At 38.5% G+C, this 22335-nt stretch overlaps 1 protein-coding gene and 1 long non-coding RNA gene across 6 annotated transcripts in view; one reads left to right on the plus strand and one right to left on the minus strand.

The window, feature by feature from the left end:
- The window catches only part of lrp2.L (LDL receptor related protein 2 L homeolog), a 107961-nt gene extending 95787 nt beyond the window's left edge, over positions 1-12174 (minus strand). For 2 of the 4 annotated variants that reach the window (XM_041577166.1, XM_018235881.2), the window contains exon 1: positions 11929-12174. In XM_041577166.1, the coding sequence (XP_041433100.1) occupies positions 11929-12022 (94 nt within the window). In that variant the 5' untranslated portion in view covers positions 12023-12174. The remainder of the gene's footprint in view (positions 1-11928) is intronic. The other 2 variants (XM_041577167.1, XM_018235882.2) reach the window with 1 other exon arrangement.
- A 1698-nt stretch (positions 12175-13872) lies between these two features.
- On the plus strand, positions 13873-19635 carry LOC108701363. 2 transcript variants are annotated; one of them, XR_005964204.1, is made up of 4 exons: positions 13873-14198; positions 14942-15144; positions 16060-16097; positions 19410-19635. It is a non-coding gene; the product is annotated as an uncharacterized LOC108701363 (long non-coding RNA). The 2 variants fall into 2 exon arrangements; XR_001933159.2 differs by lacking the exon at positions 13873-14198 and having other exon boundaries at positions 14348-15144.
- Positions 19636-22335: the final 2700 nt, after the last annotated feature.

Consider the following 22335-nt stretch of genomic DNA (forward strand, 5'->3'; position numbering starts at 1 on the left):
CATTCATACCGGTAGTCAGGACAAGCAATGTAGAGAATACTAAGGGACATACAGATGGGTGCTGTTTTTCCGAGCAATTACATTCAGAAATGACTATAAAACCATTAGACATGTTGAATGTATAATATCCAGTTGAATTTTATGACGACCATTATTGTATATTACAGTCTTTTACATCTTCTCTTAGATAATAAGAATATGTAGAGTGTTCCATTCAAAAACACAGGTAAGCACAGACTTAGCTTCTGGCCATTATGATTCATGGAAGGAAAACAGTGAGGGCATTTTCATAACAACAAGACTTTGTAAACATGCAAAGATGGATTTACAATAACAAAAGGCAAATAGGGCATTGTCTTGCAATCCACTAGCGAAATCTTCAAATGTTTACAGGGACTGTAGGACAGTTAAAATGTATTACTTTAAGCCACAGCCAACATGCACATGAACAAGGCATTTATATATACATAAATCTATAGTATACATACAATAACATATACAAACTAACATGCACCCTTTACATAGAGAACAATCGTATCCTTGTAGGCCATGCTTTATAAACTTGCTGAGGCTTTTTTTTTTTTTTACTGTTTTTTTATTGCACTCATGCCATTATGGGTGCACATTTACTTACTATGACAGATTTGGCGCAACTACGTCAGACATTATTCAGTGACACATACGCTTATTCATCAAAATGTGTAATTACATCTCGGCAATGGAACGTCAGCAATAATTCATTGGTGAGAAAATTTCATAATAAATTTTCTCTAGTGTTACTTTATTCCTAGCGAAACTTCATTGACTTACTTACACTTCACTTCAATCAATTTAAATTCAGTGGGTATATAAAGGTCTATGTATGTATTTATTAGTGATGTTGGTGAAATTGCTCGAAGTTGCCAATTTTTTTTAAAAATGTCAAAGGAGGCAAAATTGTCCATGGGCCATGAGCCCACCCCATAACAAATGTGACACGAGCTTCAAATATTAAAAAAAGTGTGACTTTTTTTGGAATACAGGATATGATGTCACTGACATAATAATGTTGCGGATGTAGCTCATTGTATTAATTTGCCAGTTAGAACCTGGCGAAATAGATTTGGGTGAAAAGGGTAAGGAATTAAAATGTTCACACTTTTGTTCACACGGATAAATTAGCGTATTTACATCATACACCTGTCAAAACGCATCGAAACTTCAGCAGCGACAAGGAAATTTGCTAGCGAACTGTGTTGCTTGTCTTTTAGTAAATATGTGATGTCATTGCGAATTGTCTTTTATCAAAAACTCGTCAGAAAAACACAATTCGCTCTTTAGCTTGTAACACACTGCATGCAATGTAATGGAAATATTGACACTGGGCACAACATAGAAAAGAAGAAGTCAATATGCTTTGCATTAAAATACACACATGTTTTCCCATGTAGCAATGAGTCTGCTAGTAAATGAGGTCATTATATACTAAGACAACTGGTTTACAGACTGGTGCCATGAGAACTAGCCCTGGGACCACTTTTGCAAATGAATGGTTCTTGCCAATATGATTCTTAAATGTCCTTATTTAGGTGGGGACAGTGAAAATAAAACAGACGGACAGTATACAGGAGGGTGATGCAGGGACAAGGACCATAACACATTCTGAAGAGAAAAGACCTGCACCTATGGGTGCTAAGCACAGGACAGGTTGCAAAATGCAAACAAAATTGCGGTTTGCGTTTGTATTTTGCTGTTTGCACCCTGACATACATAAAAGAGCGCTAAGATTTTGTACTTCCTTCTCCATATGCATAAGATCTGCCACAGAAATGCAGAAATGTGAATAGAAAGGACAGATTAGAATGCCAAAACAAAGCTATTTTGCAATATTGAGAGATTGTTGCCGGAATGCACACTAAGGGCTCTATTCAGCCTGCAGCTAAGCCGCTACCAGCACTGGAGAATGACACAGCTCCATTTAAATAAATGGGATTAAGTGGTTCTGCCACAAAGAGCAAAGGCAGTTAACTCATTCAGCAGGCATACAGTTGTACCAGGCCTGGCCAATCTGTGCCCCACCAGCCACCATGTGAATTTCAGTTTAGTGGTTTAGTAATAGCTTTATAGGGAGGCTTTGACAGAAGTGGATTTTCCTATAAATGGTTCCAGCTAATGTGAAAAATAACTTAACCAAGACTTGACCAAGGGGGGTTAATGACATGGTGTGGTGGGACTTAATAAATGCACTGCAGTTTGAATGCCCATGGGTATGTATTATTGGTGGAGAAAATCAGTGAAGTCAAGCTATTTGGGCTCATTCACTTACCCTGACGCAGTAAGCTAAGTGCATTTTTGGAAGCAATCAGCATGGAATTCATGTGTCATTGTATGTGCAATGCAGGTATTTGGACTCAATATCGCTACACCTACCAATGTTTGATTTGTCAATATAGATGCAATTGCATGTCCACTTCGCTGTAAATTAGACACATTTGTGTCGAATATTTTTAAAGACGTAAATTCCAGTGTTCGATGTCTGCACCCAATTCTTCATATGTAACTGCACTATGGTGATTGACTCAGGGTGCTAAGGGAGCTGAGAAAGTTGCCCACTACGTCTGTGGACATAAATGAGCCCTATTACTATTATTATGTAGTATTATTTCTGTATATACTGCATATATTGAACAAAGGGCATGAGGCTATTCTTGAATCTCTACATTAGGGAACAAAGTATTTGTAAATTCAGGGTCAGTTTACAACACAGAGAATGCAGAGAATAAGTTATCATAGATGTTATTCTCCAGCTCTGGAAGAGGCTTAGCTGCAAGTTAAATTCAGCTGTATATGTGTAAATGTGGAAAATGATTGTAATCAGCCCCTTTTAGTCACATTTTCGCTAGTGTGGTGGTCCCCCAGTCACCTATGGCCTAGGAACAAGGAGGCATAGGGCTAGATTGAGTAACAACTTGCCTGCAATAATGAGCGCTTTTCTTTATTCCGCACTACAAATCTCCTGACAGCCTTCTATTCTAACTGGATGCTGGGAGATGTAACCACAACTGAAGTGTTTTTAACATCCATGACATTAAAGTACTAATGTCTAACAACTATTGCAAAATATTGATGCACAACTCGTTCTTTTACCAAAACATGGACAATGCCCTAAAATGTGTCCTACATTCATTTACTAATTATTAATTAACAAAAAAGTTACTTAGTGACCTTTTTTTTCTGTTATTTATCAGCCAACATAGGAGCAAATCCAATTATACCTCTGACATCTTGCTAAAATATTGTCTGACGTTTCTCAAGGTGTCATTTTGTCAATCATATTGCAGGAACATTTAATTGATCTAAGACAGTGGTCATCAGACTTTTTTTTGCTTTAATACCCCCCACCCGAAGGACCAACATTTGTTCACGGTGCGTTAGCTCATGGTAAGCAAATGGCTCCATGGTGCCCCAAAGTAAAGACATGTTGATCATCACTCTCTGGAGCCTATTTATCCTGTTGTGTAAAATATTGGATAAAAACTTAGCCGGTAATGTTGCCCATAACAAACAATCAGCAATTATATTTCAACAGTCACCTACAAGTTAGAAAACAAAAGCTATGTGCAACATCACTGGTGATGTTTGTCTCCAATGTTTTACACTGTTTGATAAATAGACCCAATATTGTGGGGCCAATTATGTTTTGTTCTGATCTCTGGACACCCTAGACTGAATGCACCAATAGTTCTGGGGAGAGTCTATGGGGTCTATTTATCATGCTGTGTAAGTGGAGTCAAACATCACTGGTGATGTTGCTCACAACAACCAATCAGATCTTTGCTTTTGTTTTCTAAATTTTGTAATTGCTGATTGGACTCTGGGCAACATCACCAGTAATTTAACTCCACTGTTTACACAGCATGATAAATAGGCCCCTATATGTAGACTAGTTAAGTAATTGTGCTAATTTAACAAATGAATTGGGTCTGATGCCAGATCACAGTGGCACCAGATAATGCCTAGGAGAATCAGATGGTTCTGTCAAAGTTGTAGAATGCTTCAACTCCTTCCAAACACAGAAATTCCAACAGATCTAATAATTATAGTAAAAACAGATCTATATCTTGGTGGAAAAGAAACATTTTCACACATTTTCTGAAGGGGCATAGTTATCAAAACAAAAAAGTAAAAGGTAATAATTGACAAAGTGATAAAGAGAATTGTCTTCACTCTCAAATAAGTATATCCCTATGTAGTTTTAGGGCGTGGCAAATATTAAAAGGGAAGCCAATGTTATCATATGAACATACAGATATCTCATTCCTCATTCCTTCTGTGAACTCTAGATATGGAGAACAAAGTATGATGTGTTTTCAGCAGAAGTTTTCCTTTATTCTTCCCTGAAATTATACATCAATCATCTTGTGATATACATAAATGTTATTTAGTGTATTGAACTGTTGACTTGTAGTTATGTTATACTATAAGTATGTTTGCTGCTTCCAACTGTTGTCAGCAGCCACATTTCTGAATGGATTCTTCTCTGCCTCATTCAAGTCTTCTGCATCCAATGTACAGTGATCACTTTAATAATTCTTGCAATGCCTTCTCTGTGCAAATGAAAATGCAGACATTTATTGACAGGATCAGGTCTAATTTGAATCACCCCTTACACAGAATCATTTTTACTTCAACAATTGTAAATGAGCACATAATTCTAGGTAAAAAGTGATCAAGGTAAGAAAGCTTATAGGCATCAGATGAAAATATTGACCTACTCCTACCAGTAAACTTCTGCACTCTGAGTAGGAGAAACTGGTGAGAAATGGGAACATAGTAGGCTGGAAAGCAAATATAAAGAGTGTATGTGCACCAGGGAAGAAGCCATTCAGGAAAGGGAGGCACAATGTTTTATAGCACAGCAATAGTTACATGAATAATGTTGTCTACTGTGAAATAGCAGTGATGGTAAGAAAGCTCTTTCAGTCCTTAGACCCTAAAATCGCAGAACTACAGAGCTATAGAAGGTTGGCTGTAAGGGAAATTAAGGGAAAGGGGTGGGGTATCACCAAAAGAGATGACATATGTGAAAAGCACAACTTAAATTAACAAACATACATTTATTGTTGCAAAATTACAATATGTGTTTTATGTCTAGAGCCTTTCTTTCTTCAGACTGAAAATTAGTAATTATGCCACATTAAAAGCAAATACAAATTCTTCTATACAGATTAAGAAGATATCATGTCGGTTCAGAAGCCTCGACAGGAAAAGAGAGTAATTAAACGCCTTTAATGAAATTGCATTCTCCTTGATCACAAATGAGCATTTTGCTCATTTCCTGCAAAACACATGGAAAAAAATAAATCTGGATTAAAAAGGGATTTAATTACTCAAATTTCAATTCAGCTGAACATGTGAAAGAACATTTAAGGCTGTCTTGTTGAGAGAAAGAGGCCTTTTTCATATATTGCCCATCAATCTTACTTTACTATGCTACTGATACCTTCTTTCATTTGGACTTTGCCTTTTTTTTGTAACTCTAGCAGTTAGTAATCTGACCTGCTGTCCGGTCATCTACTGCTTTCAAATTTTAACTAGTCTTTTTTTCTTTCCGTTACAGATTTCTCCGTTTTTGTATCATTAGGTGATGAACTTGCAAATTCCTTATGTGGTTCACTACCCCAGAGAAGTAAATTATTAGAGGCTGCTTCCAAAGACATTGTGAAATAAAATCTATAATAATAATAATAATGGTAAGCAATCTTAGCCAACCACAACAGTCAATTTTCTAGCCACATCTAATAAAGAACAGTGGTACACAACCAGTATAAAATATAGAGACACTTTAGTGTGTCTCAAAATATTTATAATTAAAATAAATGTATAATAGTTCTCTAACTACTGATTCTAGCATTTTAGCTACAGTATTAATGTTAATACATTTATTGTGATGTCTAGGTGCAAAAGGAGAAGAATAGGCAAAACTAACACAATTATCAAAATGAGAAATGTGTGTGTGTGTGTATGTAGAGAGAGAGAGAGAGAGAGAGAGAGTGAGAGAAATGGCATAGCACAAATTGACATTGGCTTGACTCAAAAGTTTGCTCTTTTTCTAAACAAAATTTGTGCCCATTATAATGGTGCCCATGTTGGCAGCCAAAAGGCAATGGATATGACTAAAGCTATGCTCTTCCCAATGCAAATCTGACTAGATCCCATTCATATGTTAATTCGCATTGGTGCAAAGATTTTCTCTCTAGCCAATGGCATTGTATTGGTTCCATATCCATCGTTGGCCTTAAACCGAAATTATTGGATGAGCCCAATTTGAACCCCCTCATCACTGCAACTCAGATGCATTGTAGTGTTATCTAGCTATGTTTATACAGTTTATTATGTATAAAAAAGATGTGCACCGAATCATGTACCAAGAGAGTTGCATACTGTATATTTGAAAGGGAACTAAGAGCTTAACTTATCATATTAATTTAATATATCTTATTTACTTCTTATCTGCTGCTGCATTATCTTGTTATGCTTTATTCTATTCTTTCTCTCACTGGCAGCTGAGTACATTTATTTAACATTCATAAAGTGTTCACCAATGCAAACATGTTTCATATAAAGTTTCTTCAGCTGAAAGTCCACCTGGAAGTAAATGATGTGTCAGGGAAATTCTTGAATCTAGGGTTACCATCTCACCCCTTTAAAAAAGAATACATTGATTACGCATGCTGCAAGTTTAATCCATCACTGCACACAAATCCTTGATCCATGCATCCAATTTGCAGCATGTGTATTCAAGTGTCCGCTTTTAAAGGAGTGGTTCAACTTTAAGCTATCTTTTAGGGCTCTTACACACAGCCGTTCTGACCTGCGCTCCCCTGCGTTCCGTTTTTTGGCGTTCAGCCGCAGGGGAGCGCAGGAATAGACGCAAGTCATTATTTGAAATGGGGCTGTACTCACTCAGGCGCGTGTAGGCGCCGAACGCAGGTTCAGACTCAACATGCTGCATTTTTCCTGCGTTCAGCGCCTACACGCGCCTGAGTGAGTACAGCCCCATTTCAAATAATGACTTGCGTCTATTCCTGCGCTCCCCTGCGGCTGAACGCCAAAAAACGGAACGCAGGGGAGCGCAGGTCGGAACGGCCGTGTGTAAGAGCCCTCAGGATGTTATAGAATGGCTTTTCGGTGGACCTTTTTTTAGTTTTTTAATTATTTGCCTTATTCTTCTAACTTTCTCCAGCTCTCAAATGGGGGTCACTGACCCCATCTTAAAAGCAACTGATCTGTAAGGCTACAGATGTATTGTTATTGCTTTTTATTACTCATCTTTTTATTCACACCCTCTCCTACTGATATTACAGTCTTTTATTCAAAACAATACATGGTTACTATAGTATTTGGACCCCAGCAACCAGATTGCTGAACTTGCAAACTGGAGAGCTTCTGAATAAAAAGCTAATTAACGTAATAAACAAAAATAAGTAAAAAAAAATATTTTTAAATAGTCTAATATATCACTATTTACATCATACTGAAAGCTAGTTTAAAGATGAACGACCCTTTTATAGGAGTGAGGTGGTAAACCTACTCAAATCCAATGCTATGAAAAGGCATAAACTTTAAATGGTTAGACTAATTTACTAAAATAATTATCCAACTTGCCAGGACAGTCAAAGAGGTTAGTTTATATTACACATTTTATTTAAATAAATAAATCAAATGCAATAATTAAGAGGAAGTGCAAACAACAAATTACAGCAGGAACATAAAATCAGAGCATGGAAAAATGTGTGAGACATAAATGCTCGATGTGTATGATATCAGGACTTCAAAAAAGTAAAACTTTTGAGTGTACAAAGTAGTAAAGTGGGCTTTAACCCCTTAAATGCCAGACTCACAATGATCCTGCTTCAGAGCACTATAATGCATGGGACAGCTTCTTGCTTTGCAACCTTCAACAATGCTTACTCATTTTTGTCATTGAGTGGTACTATATACTAATAAAAGCCCAGATTTTATATGGTTCTATTAAGATAGTACAAATAATACATTAAACGTGTCAAACTAATAAATTGAAGCATCTTTGTTTTCTTTTTATAAAAGGCTTATATTTAGGTGTCATTTAGGATTTAACAAATACAAAACATTTTACTTTTAGCTTTATTTGTTTTATGACAGGTGCTCAACTCTTGGCAATGCACCAACACACAAGATATTTCACAGTTTCCCTACCTAATGCTTAATTAACCTGCCTCAGGTTTCTTGGAAAAATGAAAGAAGTGAGTGCGCTGATTCAAAAAACTGGCATGTTATTAAATCTTCAGTGCTGACCCTGGGCACCGCTGGTTTTTGGAGAACCAGTGCAAGATTAGCCATTATTAAACTTTTCAATAAAGAGAAATGAAGATTGGTTTTATCTGCTGTGATCTGAAAGGCTAACAGACTCACCAGACTTTTTTTTAGATTTACCTATACTAGATAGACTCACAAGGTGTTTAAACTTCTTGGGTTTGAGCAACACTTTTGCTAGTCCATAATTTCGTCAGCTCATCCCCTTGCTCACAACAAGTGCATGTACCAATGAGCCATGTGCTAATTTAAGTTTACTATTGTACCATAAACTGTGGTGACATAATATATTTATTAGCTAAATCACTATAGGTTCATGATCATAGAAAAATTAAAGAATGTATCAGTCACATGGTATCTGGAGAGATGGTGCCTATAGTAGCAGTGGGGATAATAGTCTCTGGGAAGGGATTGTGGCAGAGGGATAGCAGGTATAGTAGGGAGAGATGGTGCCTATAGTAGCAGTTGGGTTAATAGTCTCTGGGAAGGGACTGTGGCTGTGGGATAGCAGGTATAGTAGGGAGTGATGGTGCCTATAGTATCAGTGGGGATAATAGCCTCTGGGAAGGGACTGTGGCTGTGGGACAGCAGATATAGTAGAGAGAGATTGTGCCCATAGTAACAGTGGTATAATAGCCCCAGCAAGGGACTGTGGCTTTGGGATAGCAGGTATAGTACAGAGAGATGGTGCCTATAGTAACAGTGGGATAATAGCCCCGGCAAGGGACTGTGGCTTTGGGATAGCAGGTATAGTACAGAGAGATGGTGCCTATAGTAGTGGTGGATATAATAGCCTCTGGGAAGGGACTGTGACTGTGGGATAGCAGGTATAGTAGGGAGAGATGGTGCCTATTAGTAGCAGCGGGAAAATAGCTTCTGGGAAGAGACTGTGGCTGTGGGATAGCTGGTATAGTAGGGAGTGATGGTGCCTATAGTAGCAGTGAGATAAAAGCTTCTGTGAAGGGAGGGTGGCTGTGGGATAGCAGGTCTAGTAGGGAGAGATGGTGCCTATAGCATCAGTGGGGATAATAGCCTCTGGGCCTCTGGGAAGGGACTGTGGCTGTGGGATAGCAAGAATAGTAGAGAGAGAGTGTGCCTATAGTAACAGTGGGATAATAGCCTCTGGGAAGGGACTGTGGCTTTAGGATAGCAGGTATAGTACAGAGAAATGGTGCCTAAAGTAACAGTGGGATAATAGTCTCTGGGAAGAGACAGTGACTGTGGGAAAGCAGGTATAGTAGGGAGAGATAGTGCCTATAGTAGCAGTGGGATAATAGTCTCTGGGAAGGGATTGTGGCTGTGGGATAGCAGGTATAGTAGGGAGAGATGGTGCCTATACTAGCATAGGGGATAATAGCCTCTGTGAAGAAGCCAGGGGTGATCCAGCCCCTGCTTCCATCCTGAGATAGCCAAAGCATCCCCCCCACACTTAAATTTACAGTGTTGGAACAGGTTGAGGGCCGAGGGGGCTCACATTGCTAGTGCAGAGAGAGTGCAATTGCACTTTCTACACTAGAAGAGCTGAAATTCTGACTTAAAAAATGGAATTTCCTCTCATAAAGTTACCAGGAGCGTTTTTTTTCTGGTAACCCTGGTAACTTGCCTCATGACTGGAGTGCCCCTGGAAGGGGCTGTTTCTGTGGCATAGCAGATATAGTAGGGCAAGCAATAACTGCATTATTTTTTGCCCTGCACCCTATGACCACAAAAGACAGATTCTGGAAACTTTACAGTCTACTTCAAAATACAAAAATAGCAAATGCAGTCAGCGCTCTGTTAACCACTTGTTTAACACTGATACCCTCTCACAGCAGTTTATTCTACATTTTTACCTTGAAACATTTTACCATTTAAGAAAATATCCCTTGTAATGTATTGATTTTATTAGACTACAACTCCCAGCATTCTCTGGGACTCAAACAAGTGACTGAAAGTCAGAAGGGATAATGCGTGACTCCAGATTGCATCCCCTCCCCACAAACACAGCACTGTTGTGCCAAAATACTCCTCCACTTGTCATTTTCTGAGGAAACCTTGATCACATGAAACATGTACATTCAGCAGTAAATAAACACTCTTTAGCATACCTTGTCTATTTCCCTTATAAACCTAATTTTACACTGGCCAACCATCTCCTCTAGTAGGATTATCTATTCCATGTCCCTACTAATTTCATTACATACACATTTTTAGCATGTTAACCCTGCTAGATTATTTTTATAATGCACTAGGATTTTCTGTTTTTTATTGTTGTGAAGGGCAAGCATGTTGAAATATGCAAGAGAGGTACAATTCTGTGCTTGGACCTTTCCAGCAGCACTTGATGTATAATTACTTACTTGATTCCCTGTAAGGAGATTACACTTAGGAGTTGAAAAAAGAAAGCTGATTACTACGTGAACATGTCCATGCAACCCTGCCGTGGCATTGCCAATATGTAGGCCAGGAAATCAATGTATTCTGCCTTTAAGCTCATAACAATAGGAATTCATTTTCATTCAATAGCAATTAAGTTGTTTGCAGGACAAGGGAAGCGGGTGGTAAAAGAATCTTTTTTTTTTTTTATCAGAGCAGCACAATGAGGGGGAGACTTCTTCACAGATAGATTAGTGCCACAGGCCAACACTCCCTAGATTGTCTCTGCTGGTCACATGCTAGTGCCGGTCTCCAGGCAACCATAAAGCCCAGGCAAAAAAAGTTCTTTCTGAACTGGCTGAGAGAGGCTTTGTGAGACAAGCAATCCCCTCACATCTGTTTGGATAGGGGTCTCTCTAGCAGTTTCTAAGCAATTGCACCACAAACATTCAACCATTCTCTGCCCAGATTAAAAAGAAAAAAAAACAACTCAGATTTATTTGGGGGTGGGGGGCATGGCCTAGTGGTGGTCTGATTGTCATGAAAGAAATGTGAATAAACTGTTGAAACTGAACATTATCTCACTAATATCTCTAATATTATTATACTGCGGAATAGGTAATATAAATGACAGTTTCTAAGAGATTTAAATACTGACATAATAAAAGGCCTCCGATCTCTCCTAAACAACAAATACCCAGAAATGTAAGGCAAGGAGAAGTAAAGAGCCGAAGAAGAACAGCTTGGAAAGTAGAAAAGACAACTACATTTTTCCCTACAACTTCAGAGGTTTTTCTTCCAAAGAGATTCTGTAGCAGGCGAATGTATGACTGAACGGTGGCCCATGTCACTAAAGGGATTCCAGTGAGCTGCCACTTAGCTTAATCGTTCTTTTTACAAAAAAAAAGTTTGATGTGGACTGCTGGGAGTTGTAGTATAACAACAACTGCATAGCAAAATTGAAATTTCAGACACAGATAACCTTTATAGAAAATTGATATTTGGCTACTAGTAAAGGTGTGTACTTTAGGAATGACATGGAGCAAACTTTGCACCTGTCATAAGATAAGTCCATGCATATGTAACAAGACAATGAGTCTAAAAAGATGTTCCAGTCGTTCTAGTTTGCAGCCAGTTTGGGACCCTAGGCGCAATCAGATCCCTCCAAGCCCTGAATAATATTAAGCTGTAAATAAATCTAATGCAGCCTATAACAATAGTGCAAAAAGTGCTACTTACTCTGAGTGTGAGCTTTCTGGATGAAGAAAGTGAAGAGAAGCCCCAGGGCGAGTAGAGCAACAGGTCTCTGCATCCCAGCAGGGAGAGCTCCCATCTCTGTCTCCTGCAGGGACTGGACCAGCCTGCAGGCAGTAAGCAGTGACACTAATGGGAATTTCTCTTTAAGTACCCAAGAGGTTTTTTTTTCCTCCTTATCCAGCAAGTTGTGGAAGAAAGGCGTGTACTTTAGTGTTTTCAATCAACTCCCACCCTCTAGACATTTATAAAGAGCTTTGCCCCTGGGAACCCTGCAAGCGGCATGCACACTAATCAGCAAGTGTAGGCAGTCTTGCACTAGTCAGCCAGTGTGTGAGCACTGCAGCTCTCAATCCGCTACTTTCCCATAGCAGGCTCAGGTCAGTTAGGAAGAGGGGGGTTGTGCCATCCCATGTTTATTAAAGAAATCAAATCCTGCCAATCATGTCAGATAAGGAGTGAACACAGTGATCTGTGAATAGCTGCAGTTCAGCAAGGAAGCGGCTAAAATAAATAGAAAAGTGCATGCAACCGTTATTGAATTATTTACTTTGAACTATTCGTCCACATCAGTAAAATAAGGATTATGTTAGTCAGTGCATCCAAATAGTAAAGTTTAAAAAAATTAAACAGAAAGGTAAAGTAAAACTCATCATTTGAGATAACAGTTATCTGTTTAAAGTGGCTTGCTTGTTACAGAAGCAGTGACAAATGGGGGTTTATATAATTCAAATAATTACAAAAATTAAAAATTCAAAGAAAAGTACTTAGATTGTCTACAAAACTGAAGATGTTTTGGACTGTTTTTTAAGATGGAATATTTCCTTTGCTTTGGTAACTAATATAAATGAGAAAGAAAAATAGCTCCACCATTTGTGTGCTTGTTTGGAGTCACATGTGCTACAGAATGCAATGTACTGTGTATGCATGGGTACTGCAGCACATGCAAGCTGCATTTGTACAATGACGTGCATTGAATCTGTGACAGATGTTAAGTATATGGAAAATAAGCATCTGATTGATTGCTACAGCAAACATTGCTTTGTTACTAAATAACCCCCATAAAACTGACAAAACTTGCCCATATTGGGCTGAGCAGTGTGGTTGCGATTGACTATGCTGCCCAACCATCTGGTCACATATAATTCTGGGGGGGAGGAATTGGGGACAAAATCACAAAATTGGTCTATCAAGACAGAAATTTTCAAAATGTTCAAGTGCTGATGCCCTGTCTGGGCAAAAGGGTCCCTTTGTTAGAGATAACCAACATAAATGGCTGAAATATAACATGCAATGAATTTGACCAAATGTCCAGTCCAGTGTATGGCCAGCTTAAAGGATAATGCAACAGTGATATTAGTTATATCTCAATCATCAGGGCAATAAGAATATTATAATGTAAGAAATAAGAATATTGAACACATATTTCGCCACTCTGCCCCTCAGCATGTCAGTTCCGGCTCCAGCAAGCCCTCATCATGTATTTGAATACATTTGATGAAGTCACAGTCCAGAAACATCAAGATTCTTCCCTGCATCCCAGTGCTCTGGGCATGGAGCATGCACAGTGGTCCAAAACCCAGTGATGGCATATGGGTCACAAGTGAACCTGTGCATTTTTCCCAGCTAGCTAAGAAATCCATGATGGTGTAAGTGACGTGACTATGACTACTAAAAAATAGCATTTCTGGAAAGGCTTCAGGCAACAGGAAACATGAGGAGCAATTTACAAGGACCAGACATAAGTGCAAGAGCACTAAGGGGTGCTAAAACGCATCCCTTATTACTCATTCAGTGACCACTTCTGTCTACCCTATTCAAAAATTCACAAGACAGCTGCATTAGAGCATGCAGTAAATAGTTGCCTCCCCCACCTGCCTCTCATGAATACAGTGGTGGCAAACACAGACTGTAATATGCATATGGCATCATGGGGGGTGGCCGCAGGTCTCTATGCTATGAAGCTGAAGGCAGAGCCCTACAGCATTAAATCTGCCATGGAAGACTGGTTGCAAAGTGCAAAACAGGGCAGATTGCATTTTATTTGCACTTCCATGTCATAATTGACCCCTTTGCATTTTAAGCATTTCTATAAGTCCTTTCAAGATAAACTAATTGTTTCCATGCAGTGGATCAAGATTATAATACAATTATGATATCATCCAAGGAGGTCAGCAGAGTATGGAGGGCATACAAGTCTATTTGAGAAAACCACATCCAACCCACAGACCTCTAGTTGGGCAACCCTGTTCCAGGTAAACTACAAAGGTAAACTAGTAAACATTGGAGCAGATTGCCTTGATGGACTTTATAAGGGCAGAATCAAAAAAAATCTGAATAATAGTTTTTTTTTTATTAATATATGTATATACTTAAATACTCTGTTATTTGTGTCCATTAACCAGGGTAATCCTAAAGTGCCCTTGGTGCAAGTATGCTGTTGGAAACTTTTTGTTACATTTTCTATAAGTAACATGTTTTATTGTGTAAAGGTGCAAGTGTGTTCACTAGCATTCCTAGACATTTTTCTAAATGGACTTTAAAATAAGTAGACCCCTTAATACAGATTTACTATTCACAGGTTTGATCCCAGCCAAGATAATGAAGGGACTAGACAGCAGCATGTGGACTAATTATATTTTACTTTGTACAATGTTAGTTATTTAGGTATTCAGGTTCAGAGTATGTAGGGCATATGACACAGCACTAGGGTCAAACTACATGAAGCTTTGGGGGCAGACCGGAATATTGAGTGAGTTTTGCTGGTATTTCAGGAATCACAAAGAGGGGGAAGAAAAAACAAAAAAAAAATCCCTCCCTTCCAAGCACTCAAGTACAACTTGTCTTGAAGCCCCTCTCTGTCTCTCCCTTGTGTCTCCTGTCAGTGGCCAAGCACAGGCCTTGATAAATTCCTTTCTGCTCTGAAGGGCTTTCCCTATTGTTCTTTCCTTTGTTCCACTGTTGCCAACTTGCTGGAATTCTTGTCGTGGTTTCACAGCACGGATCAATTCGAACTAAACGTCACCAGCTGAGTTTCTCTATGAGGCCGAATCTCTGAAACTGCTTTAATTCCACAACAAGCCTTCAACTGTGAGGAGATCAGAGCAGGGGAGAAACAGTTGGATATCACTTTAGTTTCACCACCAAACCAGTTTTTTTGGGATCACAGAAACTGTCAGCTTTGTACATCATTATAAAAAGGTAAATCAGTAAAATTGCTCAACATTTAAAATTTTTCATTTGTTTGCATCATTGTGCTATTTTCTAAATTTTTGCCTGAAATAAATTGTACATTCTTTTTGGACATCTACTATTATCGGCGATAACAGCAACAGCAAAAAGAGTTTCCCGCCAAACAAAAATTTTCCATAGACTAAAATTGTGAGAATTTGTCATGTGCAAGTCATTTTACAACATTTTGTTGGCATGTACTGAAATTATTTCCCCAAACTGGCAACTATTCTACCTATAGATTTAAATGATTTTCCATCATTTCAAAACCGGTGAATACGTTTTTAAAGGAAACCAAGGTTAAATTTTAAAACTATTTTAATAAATAGGGAGAATATATTAGTCTCAAAAAAAATGTTGATGCTGGTGAAATAAAGCAAAAATTATTTATATTTATGAATGTGAAAATTAAACTGACCCTGTTGGAGAAACAAAAATCATGCAGATAGAAACCCAGCCTATGATAAATCAGCCTTAATGTGTTCCTCTAGGGTCAGTTTTAGGGCAGGGCATATCCTAGACCCCTAGCATCAACGGGGAGAAATTAAAGTAAAGTAGCATGTTATTATCTTTGTTATCAATGTCTTTAGATATTTTCAGTTATGTCCATTATTAACCTGAAACTCCCATGGAACTGTTGGCAGTTTAATTCCAGTAACAACTAGTACACTGTGGTTTGGGCATCCCTGACTGTGGTTTTTTTCTTTTTAATTACTCTGATAGGGGGTGCACAGTCTAATTGTCATGGCCAGCCCACCCCCATTCTCCCCAACACAGATGCTTTCTTGTAACCAGCATGTTGCTAACATGCTAAATCAGTGGCTGTTCTTTTATATGCATACATTTCTAAGATATTTACTATTTACTACTTTCTATTCTTTGCAGACCTGGATTTCTGAGTCACTGATCCAAGCAGTTTAAAGGTGACTTAATTAGTTTCTAAAATATTTTTTTTCTTTTTTATCACTTCCTGTTCAGTCCTACTCAAACCTTTATTCTAGAATTTGAACTGTTTCCTTCAATTAAGAAACTTAATGTATGTTGAACATACACTCTTTTTCACTGATATTAGCACAATGGGGAACAAGTGGTTTCCCAGGCTCTTTATTAATGGAACTTGCCATTATCCAGCATGCTGTAATGTGCTTTTTTAGAATTCAGATGAATTTCTCATAGGATCATTATCACTGATAAAATGTATTTCTAAGTCTGAAGAGGCGCCTATGGATTAGTTTAAATGTATATAAATAAATATATAAATATATACTTGTATACAAAATCAAGGGAACTGTGCGCTATTTTTTGCAGTATCATTTTCATGCAAGTACACTGTCAAAGAAACAAATGTCAGAAGCAGTTCATGGGGGAGGAAAATGCACTCCCCACTGAGACACAGCTAGCAATTGCTATAGTGAGAGCCAGTACAGGCAGTCCTTGGCCAAAGAATCAAAGTACCACAATAAATGACACTTGTAGCAATTCACTCCTGACCTCTATTCAATGAATACATCAATTTTTCTCTAAATACATAAATTGTCCATGCACAAAGCAGCTGCCCTCAACATGCATCTCTCAAAATGGGACAAGCCACAGCAATGGAATTACATATTCTAGGGTGTTGCTTGGTCACTGAATGCTGTTGGGCTGGCAGCCAAGTTCTAAATCAGCTATAATAAGCATGACCATGCGCAACTACACAATGTGCATACTGCCTTTGCAACGAAGACCTGCCCCTGCATTGTCTGTTTGTAGTGAACCCGGTGTGAGCAGACCATGATAAAAGAGTTGATTGAGTTGAGAACTCAAGTGGACCTCCAGTGGAGAAACACCCTACCGCCCCTTCCATGAATGCTATCCTACATGATAAGTGAGATAAACTTTTTTTTTTTTGCTTCATCTAGCATAGATGTAGAGATGACTTTTGCTACAAGTTGTTAAAGGGCAAGTCAACCCCCAAAACAGAAATTTGCCTACTAAAAGAAAATAATTCTAAGCAATATTAACACTTAAACATTTTCAGTGCTTTTGAAGCTATTTGTCAAAACAATTGCTATTGAAAAAAGGGTTTGCCTAGCTCCTGGTAGTTACATTTAAAACAATATTGCAAAAGTCTTTGTTCTATGAAGAATAATTACCTATAGCCAAAATTAGGTGCACTCGTATAATACACAAAAAACCTGATCACACTGTCCATACAGTGGGAGCTACTCAGGGTACAAATACTACATGTAAAAATCTGAAAATTGTGAAAGAACAGAAGGAATCCGGTAATGAGGGTTTAAAAAATTATTTGCTCCCCAGCAAAGACAGGTCTGCCAATCAGCTGCCTTGTCTTACATGTCGGAGTCATCAAGACAGAGAACAGACAGGGACAGACAAACACTGCTTTCAATAGCAATACATATACAAATAACTTAAAAAACATAGAACATTTGCAATGAATATACATTGCAAAGTTGCTTAGAATTGTATGTTCTTAGGCAAACCATTATTTTTTGGGTTGACATTCCCTTTAAAGATACATACGCAGTTATAAGTGTGGTTTCTGTTTATTGTCACTATTCATTGTGTCCCATATTCCTTGCACCAAGCACCATTGAATTCATCCTGCCTCTTCTGCTGAATTCTGGAAAAGTGAACCTATTAACGAAGTTGAACCCTGGAGTTACAATCACGCTGAATGTGGTGGTTTCCAGGGTTCCCAAATACTTGCCCTAAAAGAATCACATGCTAGCAACTTTTTAATGCCAAGTATTGGAAGTGGCACAATTCTAACTGAAAATGTTAGCCTCAACTTGTATCCAGTTTGCCACTGCACATACAATAACATTCACTTTGACACATTGCGCACAGTTGTGGTGGACACAGCACCACAAATGTCCACAATTACACTGGGATTCTAAAAATTTTATTTTTCAACATAACTGTAAATGTAAATAGTAAGGGCCAGCAGTGCAGAAAATAGCAAGGGATGTTCAACTTTTGTTTTTAAGATCAATTGCATTAACAAATAAATGTAAAATGCTATTTTAATGTTTTTAAGTTTTTAGCGTTTGGATGGTTAATAGCTGTTTTAGATATCCTGAGAACCCCAGCCTAAAGGACATTTAGCATGAATGTTTTTTTTTAGTTGTCTCAAATACTCATAGAACTGTAACAGGACAATATTACAATGTTTCTATCTCTCTGTAGTCTGTAACCCAGTTACAGATGATGGCCTTCAAAAGGGGGCTAGAGTGCAAATTGGCCAAAAAGCAATTGGTTAAAGCATGCTCTCCAGAGTTTATTTTAGTTTGGAAATGTTCAGAGTGGAGTGGAAGAATTATGAAATGTGTATGTCCCCTTAAACAAGCATTGTTACACTTAGGGGCACATTTACTATGGGGCGAATATCGAGGTTAATTAACCCTCGATATTCGACCATCGAAGTTAAATCCTTCGACTTCGAATATCGAAGTCGAAGGATTTACCACAATTCGTTTGATCAAAGGCAAAACCTACCGAGCACCAATGTTAGACTAAATCCATTAGAACGACTAAATCCTTCTAATGGATTTAGTCTAACATTGGTGCTCGGTAGGTTTTAGGTGGCTAAGTAGGTGGTCGAAGTTTTTTTTAAAGAGACAGTACTTCGACTATCGAATGGTCAGATAGTCAAACGATTTTTAGTCGAAGTCGTATTGAAAGGTGGAAGTAGCCAATTTGATGCTCGAAGTAGCCAAAAAAATACTTAGAAATTTGAAGTATTTTTCATTCTAATCCTTCACTCAAGCTAAGTAAATGTGCCCCATAGAGTAACATGGAATTGTCTGAGCCAGAGGTTCTTAATCAGCAATGCCGTAACTACATGGAATGTGGTGGACGGGGGGAACAGGGGACCCTAGTGCACATCCTACATCCGGGCCCACTAGTGACTAGTTACTACACTGTTAATAACAATCACTCATAATTTTTTTAGACAGCAGGATAAAAAGCCACTGACTTTTATTGATGTTTGCTTCTCTTGCCCAAAGGAGAAACACTATGCCAAGTGCATGTTGCAATGTTGCATTCCTCCTTTTATTTTGGCATGGGGGAATGGCCTTAGTTAACTTCATAGGTCAAAGCCTCAGCAGGCAGTAAGCTCCTCCCTTCAGCAGAGATGTCAACTTTCTGGAAATCCAGCAACAAATTTACTAATTTCATGACAATTTAGCCACTACACCCAATGTTTTATTGTGTTTTATTCACAACAGGTTTTTTATTCTTCAATAAAGAAAATTTGCAATGATTAAGCCGCCAGACAGGGACTCAAGTGGGTGAGGAACAAGTGCCAAGGAACAAGATACACCATGGGATCTCTAGTGCTGTAAAGAATCACCAAAACAGGCTGTACTATTATCCATAAGAGGGACTGAACTGAATCTGACAACTGTGATGCTGCTAAACTGCCTATTTATTCAATAAAGAAGTTCATCTGGTTTAAAGCAACAACCAAGCTGCAGTTTATTTAAATCTGGTTGATCTGTGCACCAGGAGACAAGCTGGACCCTCCTGAGGGTAAGGTGCTTAATGGGCAATTGCACACCGCTGGGAGTTGCAGGGAGTCGCTCATAATCCAAGGGTGCCAGGGCACACTTGCAGCACGTCACACTTCTCATATGCATTACATTTCCCATTCAACTAAAGGGTAAGTGGCTTCTGGAGGAAAGGTTTATTTTTACAGACATGGTTCTTCCTAAAATTAGGAAAACCGGGCAAGATTCTTCTAGATTGACACAGTGATTGACCAAATGCCAATCGTCACATCATAGCTCAAAAAGTTGGCAACCCTACCTAAGACGACTGTGCTGCTCAGAAATTTTCTTGTGCCATGGACCTTAGACAGCAGCACCTTCATTGAGGAAAAAAAATTATTTATTTATAATATTCTTAAAGGAGAAGTAAAAGATGCCAAATGTTAAGCACCCCCCAATGATTGTGATCACTTGCCTGATACCCTGTGCCAGTGCTCCTGTTAGCAGAAAACTGCATCAGTCTGAAGTACTTTGAGACATGCATCTGACTGGGGCTATTGAAGAAAGAAGAAGTGGAAAAATGTGATTGCCCCATGGTGCACCAAAGTACCCAGGGACAGTGCAGTTTTTTGCTAACAGAAGCACAGGCCCAAGGTATCAGGCTTAACATTTGGCACCCCCAGTGATTAACCCTTCCCTTCTTTTTTTGTTTCCATTAGACAAATGCAAAGGTAAAAAGGTAAAATATATATCAGTTAGGTCCATAAATATTTGGACAACTTTTTTTTCTAATTTTGGTTCTGTACATTAAGAATTTTAAATGAAACAACTCAGTTGAACTGCAGACTTTCAGCTTTAATTCAGTAGGTTGAACAAAAAGATTGCATAAAAATGTGAGGAACTAAAGCCTTTTTTTAACACAATCACTTCATTTCAGGGGCTCAAAAGTAATTGGACAAATTAAACGTTCGTTTCTAATACTTGGTTGAAAACCCTTTGCTGGCAATGACAGCCTGAAGTGAACTCATGGACATCACCAGATTCTGGGTTTCCTCCATTTTAATGGTCTGCCAGACCTTTACTGCAGCGGCTTTTAGTTGCTGTTTGTTTGTGGGCCTTTCTGTCCGAAGTTTAGTCTTCAACAAGTTCATCAGGTGACTGACTTGGCCATTCAAGAATATTCCACTACTTTTCTTTAATAAACTCCTGGGTTGCTTTGGCTGTATGTTTTGGGTCATTGTCCATCTGTTTTATGAAACGCCTCCCTCAATTTGACTGCATTTAGCTGGATTTAAACAGTGTGTCCCCGAACACACAATTGGCCGCTTCTGTCCTGTGCCACATCATGGATAAACTCTAGTGTCCCAGTGCCACTGGCAGCCATGCACGCCCAAGCCATCACACTGCCTCTGCCATGTTTTACAGATGATGTGGTACCAAACGTAGAAAGTGCTACCAGCACTCTCGACAAAGTCAATATGTATGCCTGGGTGCAGAAACATCAAATTTTCACTATACCTCCAGAAGGATCCGCACTCTCAGGACTTATAAAATAAAATTAATCTTTATTTAGGGAACTTCAATCTGGCAGTTTGGCCCCATCCAAGGCCTTTCTCAAAGTACTGAAATATTGTGAGTATGCCTTAAATCTGCAATTTTGCCAGGAAAACAGCAGTGTCACAATGACGTATTAATTATGTTAAAATACATTAACCCCCTGTCATATATCACAATACATCTTCCTTAATACATATATAACTCCATAAAAACAATTCAGCATTATTACACACAGAAGACATTAAAAGTTAAAAACAAAGCACAGAGTAGCAACGATAATTGTATCAAATCATTGATATATAGTTACACATTAATTACATACATTATCAGTCACTATAAATAACTAAACATATTACGAGGTATATTCCTCCTCTTATTACAGGTCCGGTGGTTTAACCCCTTCCAGGCTACTCAATTAATTCCTTGGTATGACCCTCTGGATCATTTACTATCATGGTTACTTGATCACTTAAATTATATTACTCCTAGGGTCTAAGGGAGTTGTTTCATGTGCTGAAAGCAGCAAGTAAGTTGCAGTAAAACTTGGTCCCTGTGTAAAATGTATTTATGAAGCAATAGAATTCTTAATGAATCAGATGCAAGTTGAGTGTAGGACTGGCCATACCAGGGATGACTTTGACATAGTTGGCCATCTTAAATGTATTGCAATATATGGACAAACAATCCCTGTTTCATTTAACGTGTAAGGCATTTTTAGTAGCTTAATGCACAAAACGTCATAATGTCATAAATCTATTGATAATGGGTTAAGTGCAGAGGATCTCTTGTATTTGTCTACATGCATTTTCAGGGCCGCCATTAGAAATCATGGGGCCCCTTACAACAAAATTTTTGCCCACCCCAGCCCCCAAGCCCCACCGCAGATCCCGCCCACTCTACACCACAGTTAAAAGACCACAAAGACATCAGAGCTAAAAACGGTAGCACCCCACACACACACACAAGTTACAAAAAGCTCTTGATGGTCAGGGCCCCCGTAAATGTTAAACAAAAAGTGGCACCAGGGCCCCCATAAAAGTTTATTTTTTTTTTTAAAAAAAACATTGGCACCAGGGCCCCCCTTACAAGTTAAAAAAAATTTGGGGCC

This window comes from Xenopus laevis, chromosome 9_10L (genome assembly GCF_017654675.1).
Source record: "Xenopus laevis strain J_2021 chromosome 9_10L, Xenopus_laevis_v10.1, whole genome shotgun sequence".
Taxonomy (NCBI): domain Eukaryota; kingdom Metazoa; phylum Chordata; class Amphibia; order Anura; family Pipidae; genus Xenopus; species Xenopus laevis.